Raw genomic sequence first — 25,576 nt, forward strand, 5'->3', positions numbered from 1 at the left:
GACTATTTGATAACATAAAACACATTTAAACAATTATTTTTTCTAAATTGATTCGCAACATCGACATTTCTATTGTGATGTCATGATAACGTCAGGTTTTCGAACCATTAATTCTCGGATTATTTTCTTCATATTATGTGAAAAAAATGTGTCCGCCAATCAGAAAGTGGGATTTAGTATGATAAATAAAAATTAATTATATGTATGTGAATGATGTTGATTGGGATTTCCATTGCGATATTTAGCTCACCTGGCCTGAAGGGCCGGTAAGCTTATGTCATGGCGCAGCGTCCGGCGTCCGTCGTCCGTCATCCGTCTGTCCGTCAACATTTCATTTAAATCGCTAATTGTCATAGAGTTCAGCATGGATTGTAACCAAATTTGTTCACAAGTATCCTTGGGGGAGGGGGAACAGAACTTGTATAAATTTTTGGCTCTGACCCCCCCATGGGCAGGAGGGTCGGGGCCCAATTGCAGAAATAGAGGTAAATTCTTTAAACCGCTACTTGTCCTAGAGTTCTGCATGGATTGTAACCAAATTTGGCCACAAACATCCTTGGGAAAAGGGGAACAGAACTTGTATAAATTTTGGCTCTGATCCCCCAGGGGCTGGGCCAAATAGGGGAAATAGAGGTAAATCCTTTAAATCGCTACTAGTCATAGAGTTCTACATGGATTGTAACCAAATTTGGCCACAAACATCCTTGGGCAAAGGGGAACAGAACTTGTATAAATTTTTGCTCTTGCCCCTCGGGGGCAGGAGGGGCAGGGCCCAATAGGGGAAATAGAGGTAAATCCTTTAAATCGCTACTAGTCATAGAGTTCTGAATGAAATGTAACCAAATTTGGCCACAGACATCCTTGGGGGAAGGGGAACAGAAACTTGTATAAAGTTTTGGCTCTGGCCTCCACGGGGGCAGGAGTGGTGGGGCCCAATAGGGGAATAGTCTTATATCCTTTAAATCTCTTCTAGTCATAGAGTTCTGAATGGAATGTAACCAAATTTGGCCACAAACATCCTTGGGGGAAGGGGAACAGAACTTGTATAAATTTTGGCTTTGGTCCCCCCGGGGGCAGGAGGGGTGGGGCCCAATAGGGGAAATAGAGGTAAATCCTTTAAATCATTACTAGTCATAGAGTTCTGCATGGATTGTAACCAAATTTGGCCACAAACATCCTTGCGGAAAGGGGAACAGAACTTGTATAAATTTTGGCTCTGGTCCCCCGGGGGCAGGAGGGGCGGGGCCCAATAGGGGAAATAGAGGTAAATCCTTTAAATCGCTACTTGTCATAGAGTTCTGCATGGATTGTAACCAAATTTGGCCACAAACATCCTTGGGGGAAGGGGAACAGAACTTGTATAAATTTTGGCTCTGACCCCCCGGGGGCAGGAGGGGCGGGGCCCAATAGGGGAAATAGAGGTAAATCCTTTAAATCGCTACTTGTCATAGAGTTCTACATGGATTGTAACCAAATTTGGCCACAAACATCCTTGGGGGAAGGAGAAGAGAACTTGTATAAATTTTTGCTTTGACCCTCGGGGGGCAGGAGGGGTGCCCAATAGGAGAAATAGAAGTAAATCCTTTAAATCGCTACTAGTCATAGATTTCTGCATGGATTGTAACCAAATTTGGCCACAAATATCCATGGGGGAAGGGGAACAGAACTTGTATAAATTTTGGCTCTGATCCCCCAGGGGCAGGAGAGGTGGGGTCCAATAGGGGAAATAGAGGTAAATTCTTTAAATTGCTACTAGTCATGGAGTTCTACATGGATTGTAACCAAATTTGTCCACAAACATCCTTGGGGGAAGGGGAACAGAACTTGTATAAGTTTTGGCTCTGTTCCCCCAGGGGCAAGAGGGGCGGGACCCAATAGGGGAAATAGAGGTAAATCCTTTAAATCGCTACTAGTCATAGATTTCTGCATGGATTGAAACCAAATTTGGACACAAACATCCTTTGTGAAAGGGGAACAGAACTTGTATAAATTTTGGCTCTGGCCCCCTGGGGGCAGGACAGTTGGGGCCCAATAGGGGATTTAGAGGTTAATATTAAAATTCCTTCAGAAAAGAAACAATGAACCTGTATTCAGAACATTACTTGGCATTATAAACCAGGTGAGCGATACAGGCCCTCTGGGCCTCTTGTTGATGTTATTTATTGTGTTAAACATGTTTTGTGTTAATTGTTTGAGTACAATTCTTATATGTTTTATCTGCAGACCATTACATCCATTTCTTTATAAAACTGCTATTAGATCTAGAGGAATGTATACCTTAATTTAATATTCTGAAGTCAGCAGGATATGACAGAGCTTGAAGCTGTATTTATAAGGACTATAATAAATTGTGCTTGCTATTTGCTTGGAAGCAACAAATAATTTCATTGACAAATTAAAATGTATTGTTGAATTGACAAACTGGAGTTTTGATTGTAGTGCTGTGTGACAAATTACAGTTATTTACTGTTTAAGTAGTTGGATTTTAAATATCTAGTACATCCCTGATTTAATCATTTATAATGAATGTTTTCTTATTTTGTATCTCTAATTGGCATCATAATATGCATGAATGACGAACATTTTGAAATTTTAACAATTTTGCCATTTTCTCATCACTGTTTCTCTAAGAAACTTCAGAGCGCATCCTTAATATTTCTCCTAGAGATGTATTGGTAGTTCATATACATATTCTCAGTAAATTTTAAGTTTGTTCAAGGATACATGCTATGGTTTCTTTAAGACAAGAACTTGCCAAAATTGTCAAAAGTTTCCACATTTTCATAATTTATGCACATTTTGGATGGTTACCATGACAACTGCAGCTGCAAGATTAGCAATCGTCATATCAGTTGAATCAGTGATGCACTAAATATTTCTAATACTACAATTGAAAATACTAAATAACAATTTTGAAAGGACGAATTTAGGGGCCCTAACCATACATACATGTATATATATTTAGTCCTTTCTTTCATAATACGTATAGTAAGTATGTTCTCTGTTAAGCCATAATGGATCTGCTCTGGTGAGGTTTCAGTGTTGTTGAAGTCTCGTTTCAAAATTAATCAAAAGGTTTTTGTGATTTTCAAAGACTAATTGTCACAATTTTTAGCAAGTTGCCATTTAGAAATGATGTAAAAAAGATTAGACTTCTAATGCTTGTAGAATTTTTTATACACACATCTTACTAAGAAATGACCAATTTGAAAAGGTGCCTTTCTTACACTTTGAAGAGACATGAAATTTCATCATTGTTAAGGATATCTGACCCAAAGGGTTAGAATGATCTATTGTTATCATACATCGTCTATCATCGTGCACTGTGCACATTACGCTGTGCGTAAATTTTTTATTCAAACGACTTCTTCTCAATTAATAACCAAAGGGCCCAGGGTACTGAAATTTGGCTCATAATAGCTCAACATTAAGCACACCACCATATCATTTTTATTAGTTCATCTGGCCTGAAGGGCCGGTGAGCTTATGTCATGGCGCGGCGTCCGGCATCCGTCCATCCGTCCGTCCGTCAACATTTCCTTTAAATTGCTACTAGTCATAGCGTTCTGCATGGATTGTAACGAAGTTTGGCCAAAAACATTCTTTGGGGAAGGGGAACAGAACTTGTATAAATTTTGACTCTGACCCCCCGGGGGCAGGAGAGGCGGGGCCCAATAGAGGATATAAAGGTCACAAAAAATCCTATGAGTCGCTACATGTACTTGGCCTAGAGGTCTGCATGGATTGTAACCAAATTTTGCCACAGACATCCTTTGTAGAAGGGGAACAGAAATTGTATAAATTTTTGGCTCTGACCCTCCGGGGGCAGGAGGGGTGGGGCCCAATAGGGAAATAAGAGGTAAATTTTCAAATTCCGTCAGAAAAGAAACAATGAACCTGTATTCAGAACATTATAAATTACTTGGTATTACAAACCAGGTGAGCGATACAGGCCCTCTGGGCCTCTTTTTACATTTTTAACTTTGGTGCGAATTCATATTTCCAAAAATCTATATTAGAAAAAAGGTAAATCATCAGAAAATGTTGACTTCTCACCAGAACAGATCCTTTAAGTACCAATAAAACAGTGCTAAACTACTGTATCTACTATCTAATTTGGTAGTAGCACAATACATAAATATTAAAAGGGATGATGAGTTCAGTATTTTTTTTTTCTTTCGTCAGGAACTTCCAAGATGATGAAAGGCGAAACTGTTTTCACAAAGGCAGGTACTCTTCATTTTGGGACTATCATTCATTGTCCAATAACGATTGGCAATATTGTCCAGCTAAAAAATGTGATGAATGCACTGAAGGTAGCCGATGACATGAATTTCCCATCCTTGGCTATATCACTGGGCAGGAAAGGTAATCTAAGATATAAATAAATTGTTTTTCTAAAGAGCACTGTGTATGAATACATTTCTACAATTAAATTAAAATTCAATGTTCATTATCTACTCTGTAAACTCTGTATGGACAGTTTACAGAATAGGTGCAATAATTGCAATAATTTTATCTTATTACCAGGTAAGCGCCTTTTCACTTTTTCAATTTTTTAAACGACCTGGGTAGTTTGAAAATTTTATTGTTCGATGTACATGTGTTTGGACTTCAAGCATTTTAAAATTGTGCTGTTATGTTGATCACATAATTGGTAAGCCATTGCAATGACATGAATTTTATTATACGGCAAATCTGATTTAAATCGCCTTATTTTAGTGAATTTGCAAAGGAAAGTCTGCAGAAAAGATGAAATGAAAAGCTTACCGAAAACTGTAAAGTTTAACAATTCAAATGAAAGTTTTGACATATTTTTGTGTAACTGCAAATTGTGAACTCAAAGTATATAAACTTGTAGTTTTTGCCATGGATATCAGGTATCCAGTAATGACTTTAAATGGTGCCTGTGTGTATCTATCTGTCCCTCGGATTGCACTAATATTGACATCGATAAACAATATAAATATCATTTCATGAAGAGAAGTTGTTTTTTTTAGAATAAAATAAAATGGTTTATTATTTTACTTTACTTTACTTCTTACTTTGCTTTCGTTTCTGCTTATAATTGGTTGAGACATTTACTAAATCTCTCTAATCTTAAATATATTGTTACATTCTTTGCACAGAGCAATGGACCAGATTTAAGGAAACTATTGTAACACTGTTCTATGATGCATTGAGGCAATGTGAAGGAAGATATAAAACCCTGAGAAGTGTCGAGATAATCTTTGATGACCCTGATATCTACAAATCAGTGGAATCACATATCAGGTCCACCTACAGCGACAAACTTGTTGGGAATTACAGCAACACGGGTAAAGTCATCATCATGACTTAAGCTTACAAATAAAAGGCCTTAAGATCTTACTTGAGCATTTTTAGCCTACCTGTCCCGAAGGACCGGTGAGCTTATGTCATAGTGCAGCATCCTCCATCCGTCTGTCAACATTTCATTTAAATCGCTACTAGTCATAGAGTTTTACATGGATTTTAACCAAATTTAGCAAGAAACATCCTTGGGGAAGGGAAATAGAGTTGGAATAAATTTTTGCTGTGACCCCCGGGGTAGGAGGGGCGGGGCCCAATAGAAGAAATACCCCCCGATAGAGGGAAATCCTTTAAATTTAGTTCTGCATGAATTGTAACCTTTGGCCAGAAAAATCATCTGGGGAAGGGTAAGAGCATTTATATAAATTTTGACACCGACCCTGTGGAGAAATATTAAAATTTCTTCAGAAAAAACCCAAAGAACCTGTATTCAGAACATTGCTTGGCATTACAAACCAGGTGAGCGATACAGACCCTCTGGGCTTCTTGTTAGGTCATCTGACCCTAAGGGTCATCATATTTTGTCCGTCGTTGTCCACAGTGCGCCATGTCCCTATAAAGTTTTGTTATTTTTCGGGTCAATTCATAATTCAAGATGGCCACCCCATGCAGCTGCCATCTTGATAACACATTTTAATCTTCTTAAGTTATATTGCGGCAATTTGCCTGAAACTTGAGTGAAATAATCTAAGCCTTTGACCTCTTCTTCATAACCGCTGCTCAGAATTCAATAAAATTTGACTTAATTGTAACATCCTTAGGGGGTACTGACTGAAACTTGTACAGGGGCCAAAAGGGGTCAATTTGGCTTTTATCTTATAAACGACTTCTTCCCTGAAACTAAGCAATGGATAGCAATCATATTGAATTGGTATCATCCTTTTGAGGTGAGGATTCAAAACTGTACTAATGGTTTGGCTGACCCCCTGGGGGCCTGAGATGTGGGGGGGGGGGCAAGACTGACCTTTGGCAATTTCAATAAATACAACTTCTTCTCTAAAACTAAGCATCGGATAGCACTCATATTACAATAGTAGCATCCTTATGGGGTGGGGGATTTAAAATGGTGGGGCCAAATGTGTCAATTTTACTATTTCAAAAAGAGTGTTTATGATAATTACTAAAATAAACCAGGTGAGTGATATATGCATTCTGGGCCTCTTGTTATAATTTACATTTGTTACTGCTATTTCTGAGTAAGTGTTGAAGGGATCTTTCTTAGATTTCATATGTAGGTTCTGCTAAGAAATTTGTTCTGTATATTGCATTTTGGAACCAATTGATCAACAAATTAGCTGACTGAGTCAGCCATTTATGATTTTGAAATTTAGAATCTTGAAAAGCAGAGAAAATATCCCTCATTTCATCGTCAGACATAGATCATGTTGGTGGACGCCTCTGTGAGCTCTAGACTTCTTAATTGTTTTATCTGCTAGCCATACTCGTATAAATCACATAAATTGGGTTTCGATCTTGATCAATAATGTGCCATTACATCTGATGCAAACATTCAAAATATTATTATCTTAAGTTTAATACACTAGACCTTTTTATTACAGATAAGATATGTTGAGTTAGGAATCTCTCTTTATTAAAAGGTACTGATGTGGCTGGAGCTACTGGAGGTGTTGACGGTCAGAGAGACGATACCAACAATAGATATACTGGACAACCTACTGCCATTGCAGAGGAAACACATTTAGTTGTGGTCAGTCAAACAGGCGATAACATGGACAAGGCCATTCGACAACTACAAAACAAAATCACTGAGTTACAGGTAGCTAATGTGATTTTTAGGTCACCTGAGACGAAGTCTAAAGTGACCTATTCCTTTAGTCCATCATCATGTCTTGAGGTCTTTTACAAAAAATTGAATTACCCCGGTATATGACATCAGGGTCTCATGTTTTCCCCTGAGAAGGGGGTTAGTTTACAATCATTTATAGAAGGAAAATATATTTTTGAGCATTATTTGTTCATTTATAATAGAAAATTAATCAAATGTTGTCAGAATGAAGGTATCCTTATGAAATGGCCATTGAATGGCCTTTTCACAAATTGTCCATGACTAACCTACAGGGGCTTTAGGGACGGGGCCAAAAGGGGTCAAAAAGGCTAAAACTTCAAAAATCTACTTCTGATATTCTGGAACTGATAGAATAAAATACTCTTCATAGATGGAGAGGTCTAAGGCCCTTTACAAAAATTGTGAATTATATGAACCTGGGGTCTCATGTTTCCTCCTGGGAAGGGGGTTAAGTTTACTGTAGTTTATATAAGGAAACACATTTTTGAGCATTACTTGGTCATTTATAATAGAAAATTAGTCAAATATTGTCAGAATTATCCCTATGAGTTGGCCATGCATGGAATCCTATTAACAAATTTTCCATGACTGACCTCCAGGGGCCTTAGGAGCGGGGCAAAAGGGGTCAATAGGCTAAAACTTACAAAGTACTTCTGAAGGGGTCAAATAGGCTAAAACTTACAAAATGTACTTGGAATTAGTCAAATATTGTCAGAATTATCCCTATGAGTTGGCCATGCATGGAATCCTATTAACAAATTTTCCATGACTGACCTCCAGGGGCCTTAGGAGCGGGGCAAAAGGGGTCAAATAGGCTAAAACTTACAAAATGTACTTCTGAAATTCTGGAACTGATAGAATGAAATACTTATCATAGATTGAAAGGTCTTAATTAAGATCCTGTACAAAAACTGTGAATTATGACAACGGGGTCTCAAGTTTCCCCCTGGAGAGGGGGTTAAGTTTACTATAGTTTATATAGGAAAAATACATTTATGAACATAATTTGCTTATTTTCAAAAGTAATTAGTCAAATAGGGTTAGAATTATTAGTCTGAAAGAGCATCTTAATGTCATGTCCATATTGGTCCTGGCCGACCCATAGGGGCCAGAGGGGCGGAGCCAAAAGGGGTCAAAATGACTAAAATTTCAAAAATCTTCTCCTGAATTCACAGATTTGATGGAACCAGATGCTCGTTATAGATTGGAAGGTCGTAAGGGCCATAGGATCTCAGATTTTCTCCTGGGAAAGGGGTCAAATTTACTATAGTTCATATAGGGAAAACACATTTATGAACATTATTTGCTTAGTTTTCACAGGAAATTAGTCAAACTGGGTTAAAATTTCATAATATCTTCTACTGAATTTACGGATTTGATATAGAACCAAATAAATAATCTTCATAAATTAACAAGAGGCCCATGGGTCTTAATGGTCATCTGACCATTGGCACAATACAACATAGTCGTTAGATTTTAGCCTATTTGACCCCTTTGAATGAAGATCAAGGTCATTGTTTTAGAAACAAATATGATAGCACTTTATCCTAGCATGTCACAGGCGCAATATAAGGTCTCTAGGCCTCTGAGTTATTCACAAAAAGTTATTTCAAGATCTTAGCCTATTTGACCGCTGTGACCTTGGATGAAGGTAGCTCTCTGTCCAAGCATTTCACAGGCCCAATATCGGGAGTCTAGGCCTCCTAGTTATTCTCAAGAAGTTGTTTAAGATTTTAATCTTTTTGACCTCTGTGACCTTGAATAAAGGTCAAGGTCATTCATTTGAACAAACTTGGTAATCCTTCATTCTAGCTTGCTAGTGGCCCAATATGGGTATCCTTGGCCTTTCGGTTCTTGAAAAGAAGTTTTCAGCCTATTTGACCCCCTTGACCTTGAATGAAGGTCAAGGTCGTTCATTTGAACAAACTTCCCAGTGGGCACACAACATTCGGAGGACGTTTTTATTAGGTCCGATCGCAACGTTGCATTTAGGTTGCAAAAAGGTTGCAAATGAAAGTTTGTATACGAATCAACAAAGACTTACCTTGGAATATCTGTCGATATCTGGAAGTTAGCTTGTTTGGATGCTGTCGAGCCTAAGAAATGTTATCCATGTGAAGCACATGTGTACACAAAGTTTGAATGAACAAAGAACCGGAAGTGAAAATAACCGCGCAAACACCAAACAAATCTTTACGAGTTTCCACTCCTAGTTTCTGTAGTGTGCTGGGAAAATATGTAAAATATCATATAAATAAAATCCAAATTTATTGGTATAAAAAGACGCTTTATTATAATGATTTTAATTTTTTGTTTTAAATAGTTAATACCGACCCCTAGGGGATAAACTTTAAAATGAAAGTGAGGTAACACAACTCTTTTATCATAACTCGGCAGTTTACATATTTGACGTAATAATCGGTATGTAAACTTGGTATTCATAATTATACTTTTTGTTTTGTTTTCATCTATTCAATTAATACCTATAGTATCTGTAATTCAAAAAATAAAACTATTTACAAGTACAAAAAATGATTAATTATTTGTTAATTAGTTAATAACTATTGAAAAAAATATAAGGCCTACTTGTATGTATCACTATTTGAATAGATTCATTCGCTTCCTTTAAAAGTTGATTCCAACAATAATACTTTTTGAAATATATTAAATTATTGTCAAAGTTTTTTTCCTAACCATATAAAAACATTCTCAGGATGTCAAATGCTAATGTCGTGAGGACGTTTGGAGAAAAACGTTCTCACAACATTGTCAGAATGTCCCCGACGCTGCAACCTAAATAAAACGTTGCCAAAACGTTGTCCGGACGTTATGTGCCCACTGGGTTAGTAGCCCTTCATCCCAACATGCTGCAGGCCCTATATGGATATCTTGAGGCTTTTGGTTCTTGAGAAGAAGTTGTTTAAATGATTTTAGCCTATTTGACCCCTGTGACCTTAAATGAAGGTCAAGGTCATTCATTTGAACAAACTTGGTAGTCTTTCATCCCAGTGTGCTACAAGCCAAATATCAGTACTCTGTGTCTTCGGGTTCATGAAAAAAAATCGTTAAAAGATTTTAGCCTTTTTGACCCCTGTGACCTTGAATGAAGGTCAAGGTCGAACAAATTTGCCGTTTAAATGAAAAGTTTACGCACAGCGCACGGCTTATGGCGCATGGCTCACGGCGCACGGCACACCACGATGGACGGTGCATAATGACTATGGGTCAGATGACCTAAAAAGTGAAAATAAAAAAAATCACTGACTGACTTCAAGGGCTTGATGGATCAATATACTTTATATCTCTGTTTCATTCTTTATACGAACTCAGGTGACCATTAAGGCCCATGTGCCTCTTGTTAGTTTTGTTCTGCAAATTTTAAGAATTTATGTAGTATATTAATGATTGTGAATTATTTAACATTTAGATATAAATTTATGAGTGTTTACATGATAATTATTTAATGAAATATGCATGACATCTCATGATATATTATTATAGCTATTTGTCATCTACCATGGAATTAGCTACTGAGTTAGGTTACTGTAAACATAATTATTTTGGCCCAATCAAATTTTAGTGCGGAACTGATTTTGTAATTAATTATAAAACATGTAGTTTTATAGTCTATTAACAGTATTTGATTGTTTGACTAAACACATGTCAAGTCTTCGTAATTCATAAAAAATCAACATATGAGATTATGGCATGGTGCAGCATCCGTCAACCCTTATCTGTCGGGTTATCCATCATCGGTCCTTCAACATTTCTTTTAAATGAATTTAGCCTAAATTGTTACCAAATTTGGTCAGAACATCTTTTGGGAAAGGTATCAAATTTATATTACGTGTATATATATTTCTTTGGATGTAAAGATTTATTTCTCCTATTTTCAGAGGCAGCCACCAGATCGACCGCCCCCACCTTCCTCAACTCAAACCCCACCTCCATGTAGGAGGAAGGAACAGTCAGGTAAAATGGAGACTACTGTCTGCGATATTGATTTCTTGTGATAATTATATCTGAGATTCATTTTCTAAGCAACTCCATTTCCCATGTGTTTTCTTTGTCTCTAATTTCTCACTCATAAGAATCAGATAATTATTCACCCACATAGGAAAAGTTAAGAATCTAGGAAAATTCAGTGTCTTCTGTAATATAATCAATTTGATTATTGTGTTATACAATTTGTGTACTTGTGACTTTTTCAGGACCAAAGTCGCCATCACCAACCGTTGATACAAAGGACGATGCCAGGTCAGTATATATAACCAATACTTCTACATGTAAGGGGGCCACGGTGGCTCAGTGGTTAAAATGTCTCGATATATTATCACAAGCCCTCCACCTCTGGGACGCGAGTTTGAATCTCATGTAGTGCAGTTGCCAGGTAATGGATGCTGGTCGGTGGTTTTTCTCTGGGTACTCTGTTTTACTCCACCAACAAACCTGGCACGTCCGTACATGAGGCCTGGCTGTTAAAGTAATAAAAACCTAAATAAACCTTTACAGTACCTGTAAGTCATGTTTGCTTGTCATTAAATGTTATTCCATTCGTATTTTCGGTGGTGAAAATCCACTTTAATGTCGTAAATATACCGTATTTTCCAGAGTATAAGCTGCGACTTTTTTCAATAACACCAATATGGTCTTGATAATCCCAAATAACTCATGTCATATATTAACTTTATGTACTTTTCAAACCATTCCTTAAATTTTTAATGTTTTTGCAGACAAGGACTAGTTTAAAAAAGTTTAAGTTTCAAAAAAGCTAGTAAATCTTATAATTAATTATACCAACAAGCTCTCATTTAGGATCAAACACTCGTATAGAATGGCATATAAATGAGATGCTGTTTGATATTAGTCATCTCATCACTAGATTCCCTACATAAACAATGCCACATTTTGAGGTTATCTGACCTGAAGGGTCAGGATGACCTATTGTCATCATGCACCGTCTGTCGCCATGCCTCATGCGCCGTCTGCCATGCGCCGTATGCCGTCTACCGTCCGCCATCTGCCATGCGTAAACTTTTCATTTAAACAACTTCTTCTCAATAACTGAAAGGCCCAGGGTACTGATATTTGGCCTGTAGCATGCTAGGATGAAGGGCTACCAAATTGTTCAAATGAATGACCTTGATCTTCATTCAAGGTCACAGGGTCAAAAAGGCTAAAATCTTTAAACGACTTCTTCTCAAGAACCATAAGGCCCAGGGAACTGATATTAGGCCTGTAGCATGCTGGGATGAAGGGCTACCAAGTTTGTTCAAATGAAGGACCTTGACCTTCATTTAAGGTCATCGGGGTCAAATAGGCTTAAATCCTTTAAACAACTTCTTGTGAATAACTAAGAGGCCTAGAGACCTGATATCAGGCCCATGGCATGCTGGGATAAAATGCTATCAAATTTGTTCAAATGAATGAACTTGGCCTTCATTTAAGGTCACAGGGGTCAAAAAGGCTAAAGTCTTTAAACGGCTTCTTCTCAAGAACCAAAAGGCCCAGGATAGCCATATTGGGCCTGCAACATGCTGGGATGAAGGACTACCAATTTTGTTCAAATGAATGACTTTGACATTCATTCAAGGTCATGGGGTCAAATAGGCTAAAATCTTTAAACAAATTCTTGAGAATAACTAGGACACCTAGAGATCTGATATTTGACCTATGACATGCTGGGATGAAGGGGCTACCAAGTTTGTTTAAATGAATGACCTTGACCTTCATTCAAGGTCGCAGGGTTGAAATAGGCTTAAATCATCAAACAACTTCTTCTGAAGAACAGAACGACCAAGGATAATCATATTGGGCCTGGATCATGCTGGGATGAAAGACTACCAAGTTTGTTCAAATGAATGACCTTGATCTTCATTCAAGGTCATGGGGTCAAATAGACAAAAATCTTTAAACAACTTCTTCTCAAGAACAAAAAGGCCCAGGATACCCATATTGGGCCTGCAACATGCTGGGATGAAGGGCTACCAATTTTGTTCAAATAAATGAGCTTGACCTTCATTCAAGGTCATGGGGTCAAATAGGCTTAAATCTTATAACAAATTCTTGAGAATAACTAGGACGCCTAGAGATCTGATATTGGAACTATGACATGCTGGGATGAAGGGGCTACCAAGTTTGTTCAAATGAATAACCTTGATCTTCATTCAATGTCACAGGGTTGAAAAAGGCTTAAATATTCAAACGACTTCTTCTGAAGAACAGAACGGCCAAGGATACTCATATTGGGCCTGCAGCATGCTGGGATGAAGGACTGCAAAGTTTGTTCAAATGAATGACCTTGACCTTTATCAAAAGTCACAGGGGTCAAACAGACTAAAATCTTGAAATAACTTTTTGTGAATAACTAAGAGTCCTAGAGACCTGATATTGGGCCTGTGACATGCTGGGATGAATGACTGCCATATTTGTTTTTAGGTCACCGGACCATACGTCACGGTGATCTATTGCGATAGCCTTTTGTTCGTCGTCGTCCTTCGTCTGTCGTCCGTCGTACGTTAACTTTTTATTGTGAACTTGAGTAAATATGAACCGAGATTGATGAAAATTTGTATGTAGCTTAATATTAACAAGATTTGGACAAGTTCGAGTTTCAGGGTTGCTGGGTCAAGTTCAAGGTCACTGCTACTATTTTTAGAAAATCCCTATCAACACATTAGCGGCTTCATTCCTTGAGTGATTTTGATCGCACTTCACACATAGACAAAGGATCATAATATCTCTGACAAGTTTGAGTGTGAAGATTGCCAGACTAAGGTCAAGGTCACTGTTACTATTTTTAGCTCACCTGGCCCAAAGGGCCGGTGAGCTTATGTCATGGCACGGCGTCCGGCGTCCGTCTGTCCGTCAACATTTCCTTTAAATCGCTACTAGTCATAGAGTTCTGCATGGATTGTAACCAAATTTAGCCACAAATATTCTTGGGGGAAGGGGAACAGAACTTGTATAAATTTTGGCTCTGACCATGGATTCTGACCAAAATTTGCCACAAACCCCCGGGGGCAGGAGGGGCGGGGCCCAATAGGGGAAATAGAGGTAAATCCTATAAATCGCTACTTGTCCTAGAGTTCTGCATGGATTGTAACCAAATTTGGCCACAAACATCCTTGGGGGAGGGGGAACAGAACTTGTATAAATTTTGGCTCTGACCCTCTGGGGGCAGGAGGGGCGGGGCCCAATAGGGGAAATAGAGGTAAATCCTTTAAATTGCTACTTGTCCTAGAGTTCTGCATGGATTGTAACCAAAATTAGCCACAAACATCCATGGGGGAAGGGGAACAGAACTTGTATTAATTTTGGCTCGGGTCCCCTGGGGGCAGGAGGGGTGTGGCCCAATAGGGGAAACAGAGGTAAATCCTTTAAATCGCTACTAGTCATAGAGTTCTGCATGGAATGTAACCAAATTTAGCCAGAAATATCTTTTGGAGAATAAGAACTGAGTTTGTATAAATTTTGGCTCTGGTCCCGGGGGGCAGGAGGGGTGGGGCCCAGTAGGGGAATTATAGGTAAATCCTATAAATCGGTACTTGTCCTAGAGTTATGCATTGATTATAACCAAATTCGGCCATGAACATCCTTGAGGGAAGGGGAACAGAATTGTATAAATTTTGGCTCTGATACCCCGGGGGCAGGAGAGGTGGGGCCCAATAGAGGAAATAGAGGTAAATCCTTTAAATCGCTACTAGTCATAGAGTTCTGCATGGAATGTAACCAAATTTGGCCACAAACATCCTTTTTGGAAGGGGAACAGATCTTGGGTACATTTTGGCTCTGGCCCCCGGGGGCAGGATAGATGGGGCCAATAGGGGAAATAGAGGTAAATCGCTACTTGTCCTAGAGTTTTGCTTGGATTGTGACCAAATTTGGCCATAAACATCCTTGGGGGAAGGGGAACAGAACTTGTATAAATTTTGGCTCTGACCCCCTGGGGGCAGGAGGGGTGGGGCCCAATAGGGGATTTAGAGGTTAATATTTAAATTCCTTCAGAAAAGAAACAATGAACATGTATTCAGAACATTACTTGGCATTACAAACCAGGTGAGCGATACAGGCCCTCTGGGCCTCTTGTTAGATAATTTCTTTGTCAACACTCTAGCGGCTTCATTCCTTGAGTGATTTTGATCAAACTGCACACAAATACAAAGGACTGAACAAGTTTGAGCTTCAAGGTTGCAGGGTCAAGGTCAAGGTCACCATTACTATTTTTAGAAAATCCTTTTCAGTGCTCTAGCGGCTTCATTCCTTGAGTGATTTTGATCAAACTTCACACAACTTTAAAGAACCATAATATTTTCGACAAGATACAGTTTCAGGATTGCCAGGTTAAGGTCAAGGTCACTGTTACTATTTTTGGGTCACCTGACCATACGTCATAGTGACCTATAAGCAATAGCCTATATTGTCCATCATGCGTTAACTTTACTTTGTGAACATGATGACTTGAGTAAGTGTTAACCGAGGTTGATGAAACTTTGTATGTATCCTTATATCAACAAGATTTCGTACGAGTTCAAAAATGGGAATTATTCGATAGTAATGTACAAGTTATTGCCCTTTTTTCTAATTCTATCATTGTGCTTGTGAACAAGATAACTTTGGTAAATGTGAACTGATTTTGATGAAACTCTGTATGTAGCCTTATATCAACAAGATCTAGGATGAGTTTGAAAAAGGGAATTTTTCGACGGTAGCTATATTATAGAGTTCATGTCCTTTGTAATAATGCTATTATTGGACCTTGTGTTCTAAAGATATTGTGGTGCTTTATCAGAATTGTGAATTTTATAACCCTTGGCCTATTTGTTTGCCTCTGGGGAGGAGACTAAGTTTGCTATAGTTTCGTTATATTGAATACTTCTTGGGTATATTTTGTTTATTTTGTACTGGAAATTGTTCAAACTTTTGATTCACATTATAACCACAAGAGGGCATTTTGCTATTATGTCATTTTGACCCTGTCTCATCCCCAAAGGCTGAGGGGTGGAGCCCAGTGGGGTCCAAATGGCTTAAATTTTCAGGTGACCGTTAAAGGCCCATGGGCCTCTTGTTTAAAAAAATGACATCAATCTTCATTCACAGGGGTAAAATATAGGCTAAAATCTTTTAACAACTATGTTGTATTGTGCCAAGAGTCAGATAACTGTTATGGCCGATGGGCCTAATGTTAAAAACATGACTTTGATCTTCATTTATAGGGGTCAAATAGGCTAAAATCTCTAAATGACTATGTTGTATTGTGCTAATAGTCAGATGACCATTAAGGCCCATGGGCCTATTGTTTTTTGTTTGTTTTAGAATCTTATTCAAAATTTTAAATATGATATTTATTCATTGATGTTGTAATACGGCATACCTACATATTAAAATGGTACCACCTACTGTACTGAGCAGTGTGTCAACTGATGATTCCAACTGATGGTATATATATATATATATATATATATATATATATATTAAGTTATGAATTGGGCCGAATCTGTTATATGTTACCCATTAGGCGACCGAAAATAACAATTGTTATAAATGAAAAGTGCTCTCTGAAAACATGGAAATATAAAGGAAGGATGCTTACATGATGAAGTATTTCTTGTGATGTATGTTACATGTGCATTGTCACTAATACAGTAGGTTTTACTGAACACAGAAAACCAAGTATTGGACCGGTGTAATTTTGATTTAATTATAATCTGTTTCAGTGTTGTACTAACCAGAACAGAATATGAAAAAAGGCGTTTGATTGTTACTTCTAACAGTCAATCAGCATTAGATAAGAAGAGGATAGAAGACTGGCTGGAAAATACAACAGGGATCCTGATACACACAACTGGCCACAATATTCCAATGATCAAAGTCGTGTATCCTTTCCGGGAAGATACAGAAGCACTGATCATATTTGAATCCGTGAAAGGTTAATTACTATAAACTTTTCCTAGCATCTGAATGTACATTGATCTGATCTATGTAATGCATCTTTTTGCCCCTGTATTTAATGAGCAAGCTAGATTACTCACAAATGTTTTATTGAATTATGTATGCCAATTCTTTTCAAATATATCATCTGTTTTTCAAAACAATTTTTTAATGTTACTGCAATTAATGAGTATGTTACTTCAATATCTGTTAAATTTAGAATTTCAAAAAACTGTTTAACACTCCCCGATGATGATACGTTTTTCCTGATAGATGTATATTTATTCCATCAAAGATTTACAATCCTGACACTCGGTCAGTATAACTTAGTTTTTTATAATATTTCTATCAATCTGTGACATGTTTAGCCTATCAGATGGTAGGATATTGTTACTTTTAGCCCACCATCATCAGATGGTTGGCTATTCAAATCGCTTTTCGTCCATGATCCGTCCTTCCATCCTTTTCTTGTAACATTTCTTGTTACTGCTATTTCTCATAAAGTGCTGAACGGTTCTTTCTTAAATATTACATGTAGATTCCCCTAGGACCTTAATAAGTTGTGCACATATTGCATTTTGGGACCAATAGATCAACAAGATTGCCACCAGGCAGCCATCTTGGATTTTGATACTTAAAATTTATAGTGATCTTTGCTAAATTTCACATGTAGGTTCCGCTAGGGCCCTATTTGTGCATATGGCATTTTGGGACCAATTGGTCTACAAGATGGTCACTCACTTTGATTTCTCAAATGACGTCATTGTTATTCCTCAGTCATATATATACGTGTAGGAACCATGGTCATATATGATATGTAGGTGCACCTTGGTCCATATTGCATGATAACCAAATGGTCATCTTGAATTTGAAATCAGAGATTATTAAATCAGTTTTTAGAAAATATTTACTAACTGTCTTCTTCAAATATCATAAAACAGACCCATTTGTCAATAATTGAAACCAGAAGAAAAATTAAGGATAAAAAATCATATTTTTGTAAAAAATATTGATTTAAGATTGAGTATGCCATTAATAGGAGAACAAGCAAACATTGTTACATGTAGTATATGAGGCCTTTGTTTATGTATGTTTTGTCTGAGTTACAGAACCTTTAATATATAAATATGGGAAACAATAATAGAATGTAAGAAGGATATACATAATTCGTATATGTCAGGGTAAAAATTGTTCAAAAACTTGGTAGCCCGTTCATCCCTCAGCATCCTACAGCAAAATAACAGTGTCCTAGGCCTTCTGGTTTTGAGAAGAAGTCGTTTTAAAAAGATTGCGTTTAGGCTAGCTAATCACAATTTAAAAACCGTTACGTGTCGCCTGCAACGCAAGGGCGACACTAAGATATCACTATGTCGGCGTCGGTGTCGGCGCCCGGGAAACGTTTTCCGTACCGTGCGATAACTTAATTATTTATCGACCTATTTAAACCAAATTAGATATAATGCTTTATATCAATGAGATCTCAGATTAGTTCAATAATGGTCAAAATCCATCCCTATTTGCAAGAGTTACATGACTTTAAAATTGTCAAAACAGATAAATTCATGGTTTCCACTTGATAACTTTAGTATTTATTGTCCGATTTCAATCAAATTTGGTATATCGCTCTTTATCTATGAGATCTTAGATGGGTATGGTACTGGTTGAAATCCGTCAATATTTGAAGAGTTACAGGACTTAAAGATCGGCAAAACATGGTTTCTGCTCAATAGCTTTAGTATTTATTGGCCGATTTCGTGTATTGCTTTATATCAATGAGATCTTATATGGGTTCGATACTGGTCAAAATCACTTAATATTTGCAAGAGTTACGGGGCTTGATAACTTTACCTAATTATTAAAAATATTTTCAAACGTAAATAACTATTTTTTGTGATGCAGGCAACACATTCACTTCCGTGTAATTCTTATTTATCGGCAAAACATGGTTTCTGCTCAATAACTTTAGTATTTATTGGCCGATTTCAACCAAATTTGGTGTATTGCTTTATATCAATGAGATCTTATATGGGTTCGATACTGGTCAAAATCACTTAATATTTGCAAGAGTTACGGGGCTTGATAACTTTACCTAATTATTAAAAATATTTTCAAACGTAAATAACTATTTTTTGTGATGCAGGCAACACATTCACTTCCGTGTAATTCTTATTTATCGGCAAAACATGGTTTCTGCTCAATAACTTTAGTATTTATTGGCCGATTTCAACCAAATTTGGTGTATTGCTTTATATCAATGAGATCTTATATGGGTTCGATACTGGTCAAAATCACTTAATATTTGCAAGAGTTACGGGGCTTGATAACTTTACCTAATTATTAAAAATATTTTCAAACGTAAATAACTATTTTTTGTGATGCAGGCAACACATTCACTTCCGTGTAATTCTTATTTATCGGCAAAACATGGTTTCTGCTCAATAACTTTAGTATTTATTGGCCGATTTCAACCAAATTTGGTGTATTGCTTTATATCAATGAGATCTTATATGGGTTCGATACTGGTCAAAATCACTTAATATTTGCAAGAGTTACGGGGCTTGATAACTTTACCTAATTATTAACAATATTTTCAAACGTAAATAACTATTTTTTGTGATGCAGGCGACACATTCACTTCCGTGTAATTCTTGTTTATCGGCAAAACATGGTTTCTGCTCAATAACTTTAGTATTTATTGGCCGATTTCAACCAAATTTGGTGTATTGCTTTATATCAATGAGACCTTATATTGGTTCGATACTGGTCAAAATCCCTTAATATTTGCAAGTGTTAAGTGACTTGATAACTTCACCTAATTATTAACAATATTTTCAAACGTAAATAACTATTTTTTGTGATGCAGGCGACACATTCACTTCCGTGTAATTCTTGTTTATATCAAGAAAAATAAGTTCTGGTAATACCAACAAATTTTTATAAGATTCTAAGAACTCCATTCTTTATCTACTTGCTGATTTTAGTGTAGATATAATTAGCTTTGCAGCAAATGAGAAATGAAAATATCATTAATGAAATGATTAAGAGATTTTTTTATTGAACAGCAACACATTTCATTTATATTGAGTGAATATATTTCATTTCACCTGCAGTAGCACCATCAAGTCTTATCTGAATTGTATTTCTAGATGCTGAAAAGCTGATGAAACAACAAGGAAATGATAAATATCTTCCGACTAAATTCCCAAAACAGGTATTGATATTTTCTTATGAAATATTTTCTGTTTTCTTGTGAGTTCCTGGTAAAACAGATTTTGCTTATGGCTATTGTAACATTATATTTAGCTTGATTTATTCATCATAGAGTGCTTGCTTGGAAAACACTGATAATTTTCAGAATTGTTGATTTAAAGTTTATATTATCAAATGGTAACTATGGCAACTACATCTACAATAATGTTATTATATTATATTGAGTTACCATGACTTAATTACTTTTCATTATAAAGCTTTTGATGAATTTGGGAACCAAAAAAAAAAACCATATACAATTAACTTCTGTGTCCTACCGTGTGTAATTTCATTAATGTAAAAATCTTTGCTTCAACGATTTCATAAAATTGACGTATAAGCAAATACCACATGATCCTGTGATGTTTATTTCGGTTATACAAAGAAACTAGTCTCTTCTCAAACAATAGGATCATGGCGAGCTTTTTCGTTTATTATTTTCATAGAACATGCGTATATATGTGTTTTGAAAATATCCATAGAACGTGTGGATAGTAAGAACAAAATTATGCTTATATTTCATTTTTACTTCTTTTTTCAGACTGTCCAAAATGTGAAGGCAAAGCTGAAAAGTGAGATTGTTCGAGCAATCCATACTCAAGTGAATCGTAATGATATAGTCTCTGTCATTTATGATGCGTCTGGGGCTACATGGTTAGATGATCGTGGAACCTCTTACCTTACAGGGAGTTTACCAGAGATTCAGTGTGCCTACAGATACATAGTCAGAATAATAACTAATGTAAATAGGGACGATATGTTCAATGATGGACGCCGTCAAGATGATAGCGGAGATTTCCATGATGATGCAAGGGGGTATCATAGACCGACTAGTCAGGATAATAATACACAGAGCAGGCGACCGAATGGTGACGGTAATGATCAAGGAGAAAATAGAAATGCAGCCACTGGAGTAACTAAGCAAGTCATCAGTCACTTGGATGCTGAACAAGAACAAAATAACAGTTCTTCATATCCAGATACTGTTAATCAAACTAACCCTGGACAACGTCAGAGTACTGTTACAGAATTCTCTAAAAATGCACCAAAGAGCAAACTAAAGGGACAAACCAACCCTAATGTTGAAGCACCTGTTGGTACCCAAAATCCAAGTGCTCAGCAGGAAGAACTTAGATCAAAGGTAGAGACAAATAGCATCAACAATTGGAATAGTGGAGAGTTGAAAAAGACATTTTTCAACGAGAAGCAAGGTAACGTTCCATTTCGAGATACAAGACGACTAAAAATCGATAATAAGGGACCATTAGACACAGAGGATAGTGTGCCTGAAGTAGACAACATAGACTTTGATAACATATCTGAGAAGGGTGTGCGCAGTATTCCAAGAAATGATGGAAGACCAGATCACATCAGAAAAGGATCAGATGAGGCTGACAGAATCAGATCCGTGACTTGCTCATCCGATCAGTTTTATGAGGTAGTATTTTTCAATCCAGAAATCGATAAGGAAATGGATACCAAATGCAATGATAGTCGTACAGAATTTTATGTATCCAACCCATCTCAGCGCTTTATGAAGGCCATAAATAAGTTAAATAATTATGCTAGAAGAGAAATTAGCAATCTGACTGATATTGAAGATAACAAATTCAAAGTATACCATCAGCAGGAAAAGGATAATATGGATATATTATGTGTCTACAACCCATCCATTAAACAAATCAAAATTGTTGGAGAAAAGTTTGATGTTGTTGAGCAGACTGAACGTTTGATATTACAAAACATTGGCAGACCATACCAGCACTCTAATCACCATACTGCAGGCAAGAGAAAAAGGATAAAATCTCCATCAGACACAAAAGTTTTCTTAACAAAGGGTGAAGTTCAGGTGCTGATGTATCAGGGTGATCTCCTTAATCTGGATGTAGATGTTATTGTACATGGAACAAATGTTTCACTTGATAATCCCAAAGGTCAGTCAGCTGGGATTGCTGAAGCTGCTGGTTCTGAATTTGAGGCAGCATGTGACAACATTTACCATACAAGGACATTAAATGTTACTGATTGTTGCTATACAACAGCTGGAAACCTCCCCTATGATTGTATCATCCATGCTGTGGTACCCATGTGGAATGCATACAAGAAAACAAGTAAAATCCCAAGGGAAATGAGGAGCATATTTCAGGACGATCTCTGTAAGACTATCATGAATGCTTTGGAGGAGGCAGTCAATGTAGGGGCGATGTCGGTAGGACTCCCTGTCTTCGGTGAGTTTCTTCATTTGATATGACGTCTTTCTTGAATTTTGTACGTAGATTTTTCTAGGTCTATGGATGTGCATAATGTTTTTTTGTGAGGGACCAGGAAAACATGTCCGTTAAGCAGTCAACTTTGAGTTTTACAATGAAGTTCCTTATCCTTATTATTTTAGAAGTACTGAAGGAAGGGACGTTTTACGATTTTGTTACCGCTATTTCTCAGATAGTACAATTGGTAGTAGACTAAAGGTTACACCCGTGTGCACACGGAGTGCAAGAGGTTTAGACTACAGGTAGACACGGAGTGCACTACGTTTAGACTACAGGTAGACACGAAGTGCACAAGATTTAGACTACAGGTAACCACGGAGTGCACAAGATTTAGACTACAGGTAGACACGGAGTGCACAAGATTTAGACTACAGGTAGACACGGAGTGCACAAGATTTAGACTACAGGTAACCACGGAGTGCACAAGATTTAGACTACAGGTAACCACGGAGTGCACAAGATTTAGACTACAGGTAGACACGGAGTGCACAAGATTTAGTCTACAGGTAGACACGGAGTGCACAAGATTTAGACTACAGGTAACCACGGAGTGCACAAGATTTAGACTACAGGTAGACACGAAGTGCACTACGTGTGAACACGGTGTCCACTACAGTTGGACATGGTGTCCAGGTACTTTCAGATCTAGACAGACAAGGTGATGTGTTATAGTTAGGGATTGGGGAAGAATACGTTCTTCAATTTGAAATAATACATAATTATAATTTTTTAGTGTTTCTTTTCTTGAAATTACAACATCTACAATTTAATGTACAGTATATATAACTATATAATACATATAAAGGTACGTATGGTTTTAGCACAGTGTATTATGTATAACCTAATAAACTACTATGAGATGCCAAAAATATATATACGATATTTTTAGTATTCCACTGCCAAAAACATACGCCGAAAGCTAACCTAAAACATACCCATAGAAACATATACCCTAAAAGTTACCCGATAAACATTACAAAGTACCTAAAACATACCCGAAACCTACCTAAATGGTACCCAGAGCTACCTAAAACATAAACCCGAAAGCCAACCTAAAACATACCCAGGAGAAATAAAAGCCTAAAAGATACCCGAACATACAAAAGTACCTACACAAATCCCGAAAGCTACCTAAAAATGTACCCGAGAGCTACCTAAAACATAACCCAAAGCTACCTATAAAACATACGACCGAAAGCCTACCAAACAATGGATACCCAAGCTACCTAAAACATACCCGAAAGCTACTACCTAAAATGTACCCGAAAGCTACCTAAAACATACCCGAAAGCTACCTAAAAGTGTTACCCCCCTGAAGCTACCTAAAACATACCCTAGAGCTACCTATAAACATACCGAAAAGCTACCTAAAACATACCCGAGAAGCTACCTAAAAGGTACCCCTAAAGCTACCAAAAATGAGGTCCCCGAAAGCCTACCTAGAAACGTACCCCGAAAGCGTAACCTAATCAACATGTACCATGATTTTTTATTTTATACAGAGCTTCACAACCATTAAAAACATGATAATAGGGAAATAATGAAAATTAGAATATCAATAAAAAAGTTTATTGTAAAATTTTATTAAAAAGTGCTTTATTAAACACAAAACAAATCCCTGAACAATTGCAATCACAAAAATAATCAACATAATTATTATTGATACGTTGAATAACATACATTCAAGATATAGTCACTGTTCGAGTGCAGTAATTTCTTCAACAGCTTTACTATCGCATGGTCCATTTAGAGCATTTTCACATCAAATTAAATCCATCATAGAGTACACAGGATGTTGTGCGCTGTTAATCTTAGGGAAAGGGTACAGTTTTTTTCCATTCCGATTGCAACATGAATGAATATATACTTCACGAATGTGGACGATTTGCACAGGATTAAAGTTGTTCCTGGTTGAAGTTAGACAGAAAGAAATAAAAGGTAATATTAAAGCATGTGACATGGAATCCAAAAGATCTAAACACCAGTAGTTACGCGAAAAATGAATCAGTAATGCAATTCAACACTGAAACCGTTTTTTGAAAGATTCTATGAATGGTTTTACACCAACTAAACCAAACGGCATTCTAGTATATGCAAACATTTCAGAAGGAGTTAACAAGAGTTAAACAAAATAATGCGAAGCAAGGACACTTTACAACATTGGCTGCAGACCTATATTTGAAGATTTATCGCTTATGAATAACATATCAAAACGCTTTAAATATAATAAGCTCATTAAAAAATTGTGTTTTACTCAACTTAGTGTGAAACAAAAAGCTTACACCATTTGGAGTTAACAGTCAACAAGAATTTCTTTCAAATGAGAACTACCATTCCACATCTCCACCATTGAACTAAGTCCTACTGTAAATATGTTTAGACTATTCTAAGTGGTATATGTATGTCAAGAGTCGACAATTGAGTCATTTAACCCACGCAGATTAAAACCAAGAATTCCTAAGAGCCTAGGTAATATCAAATGGTCCCCCTCCAAGATATCCAGGGAGTTACGATTCACTTATAATCTTTTTAACACTCCTGGGAAAGTTGATCATAGCGAAACTGAGAGCGACTGAGTGTAATGAACATCAGATTGATAAGTATAGTTTGGGTCCCCATTGATATACATCCAAAGACTACTACTAACTGTACATTGCATGGCTTGAAAGATGAGCATCACTAAATCTACTAGATCTGCTGCCTAAGGCCTGGTGATGGTCAGTTTTTTTATCTCTTGAACTAGCCTTCAGTTTTTGGCTATGATATGTTTCCAGCCGAAATCACAATGGTTATAGTATCATATAACCCTTTTGAAATCAAGGTCTTGATTTTACATTTAGGACCTGGAAAAGTTTTATGAACACTTACCTAATAAAGTAATTGATTTTATCACCAAAAAAGGATATATAAGTTTTTAATTTTTTAAATTGTTTCCCCTCATTTAACTAATTAACAATTACCTAATAATACACATTGTGCTTTGCATACA

The 25,576-nt window shown here is 36.9% G+C and overlaps 1 protein-coding gene across 2 annotated transcripts in view; it reads left to right on the forward strand.

The window, feature by feature from the left end:
- LOC138334781 (uncharacterized) overlaps positions 1 to 25,576 on the forward strand; it is an 81,669-nt gene that overhangs the window by 18,124 nt on the left and 37,969 nt on the right. For both annotated transcript variants that reach the window (XM_069283506.1, XM_069283505.1), the window contains exons 7-12: positions 6,930 to 7,108; positions 11,035 to 11,110; positions 11,350 to 11,395; positions 16,855 to 17,066; positions 20,215 to 20,279; positions 20,859 to 22,545. In XM_069283506.1, the coding sequence (XP_069139607.1) occupies positions 6,930 to 7,108; positions 11,035 to 11,110; positions 11,350 to 11,395; positions 16,855 to 17,066; positions 20,215 to 20,279; positions 20,859 to 22,545 (2,265 nt within the window). The remainder of the gene's footprint in view (positions 1 to 6,929; positions 7,109 to 11,034; positions 11,111 to 11,349; positions 11,396 to 16,854; positions 17,067 to 20,214; positions 20,280 to 20,858; positions 22,546 to 25,576) is intronic.

This window comes from Argopecten irradians, chromosome 11 (assembly GCF_041381155.1).
Source record: "Argopecten irradians isolate NY chromosome 11, Ai_NY, whole genome shotgun sequence".
In the NCBI taxonomy this organism is placed as follows: Eukaryota; Metazoa; Mollusca; class Bivalvia; order Pectinida; family Pectinidae; genus Argopecten; species Argopecten irradians.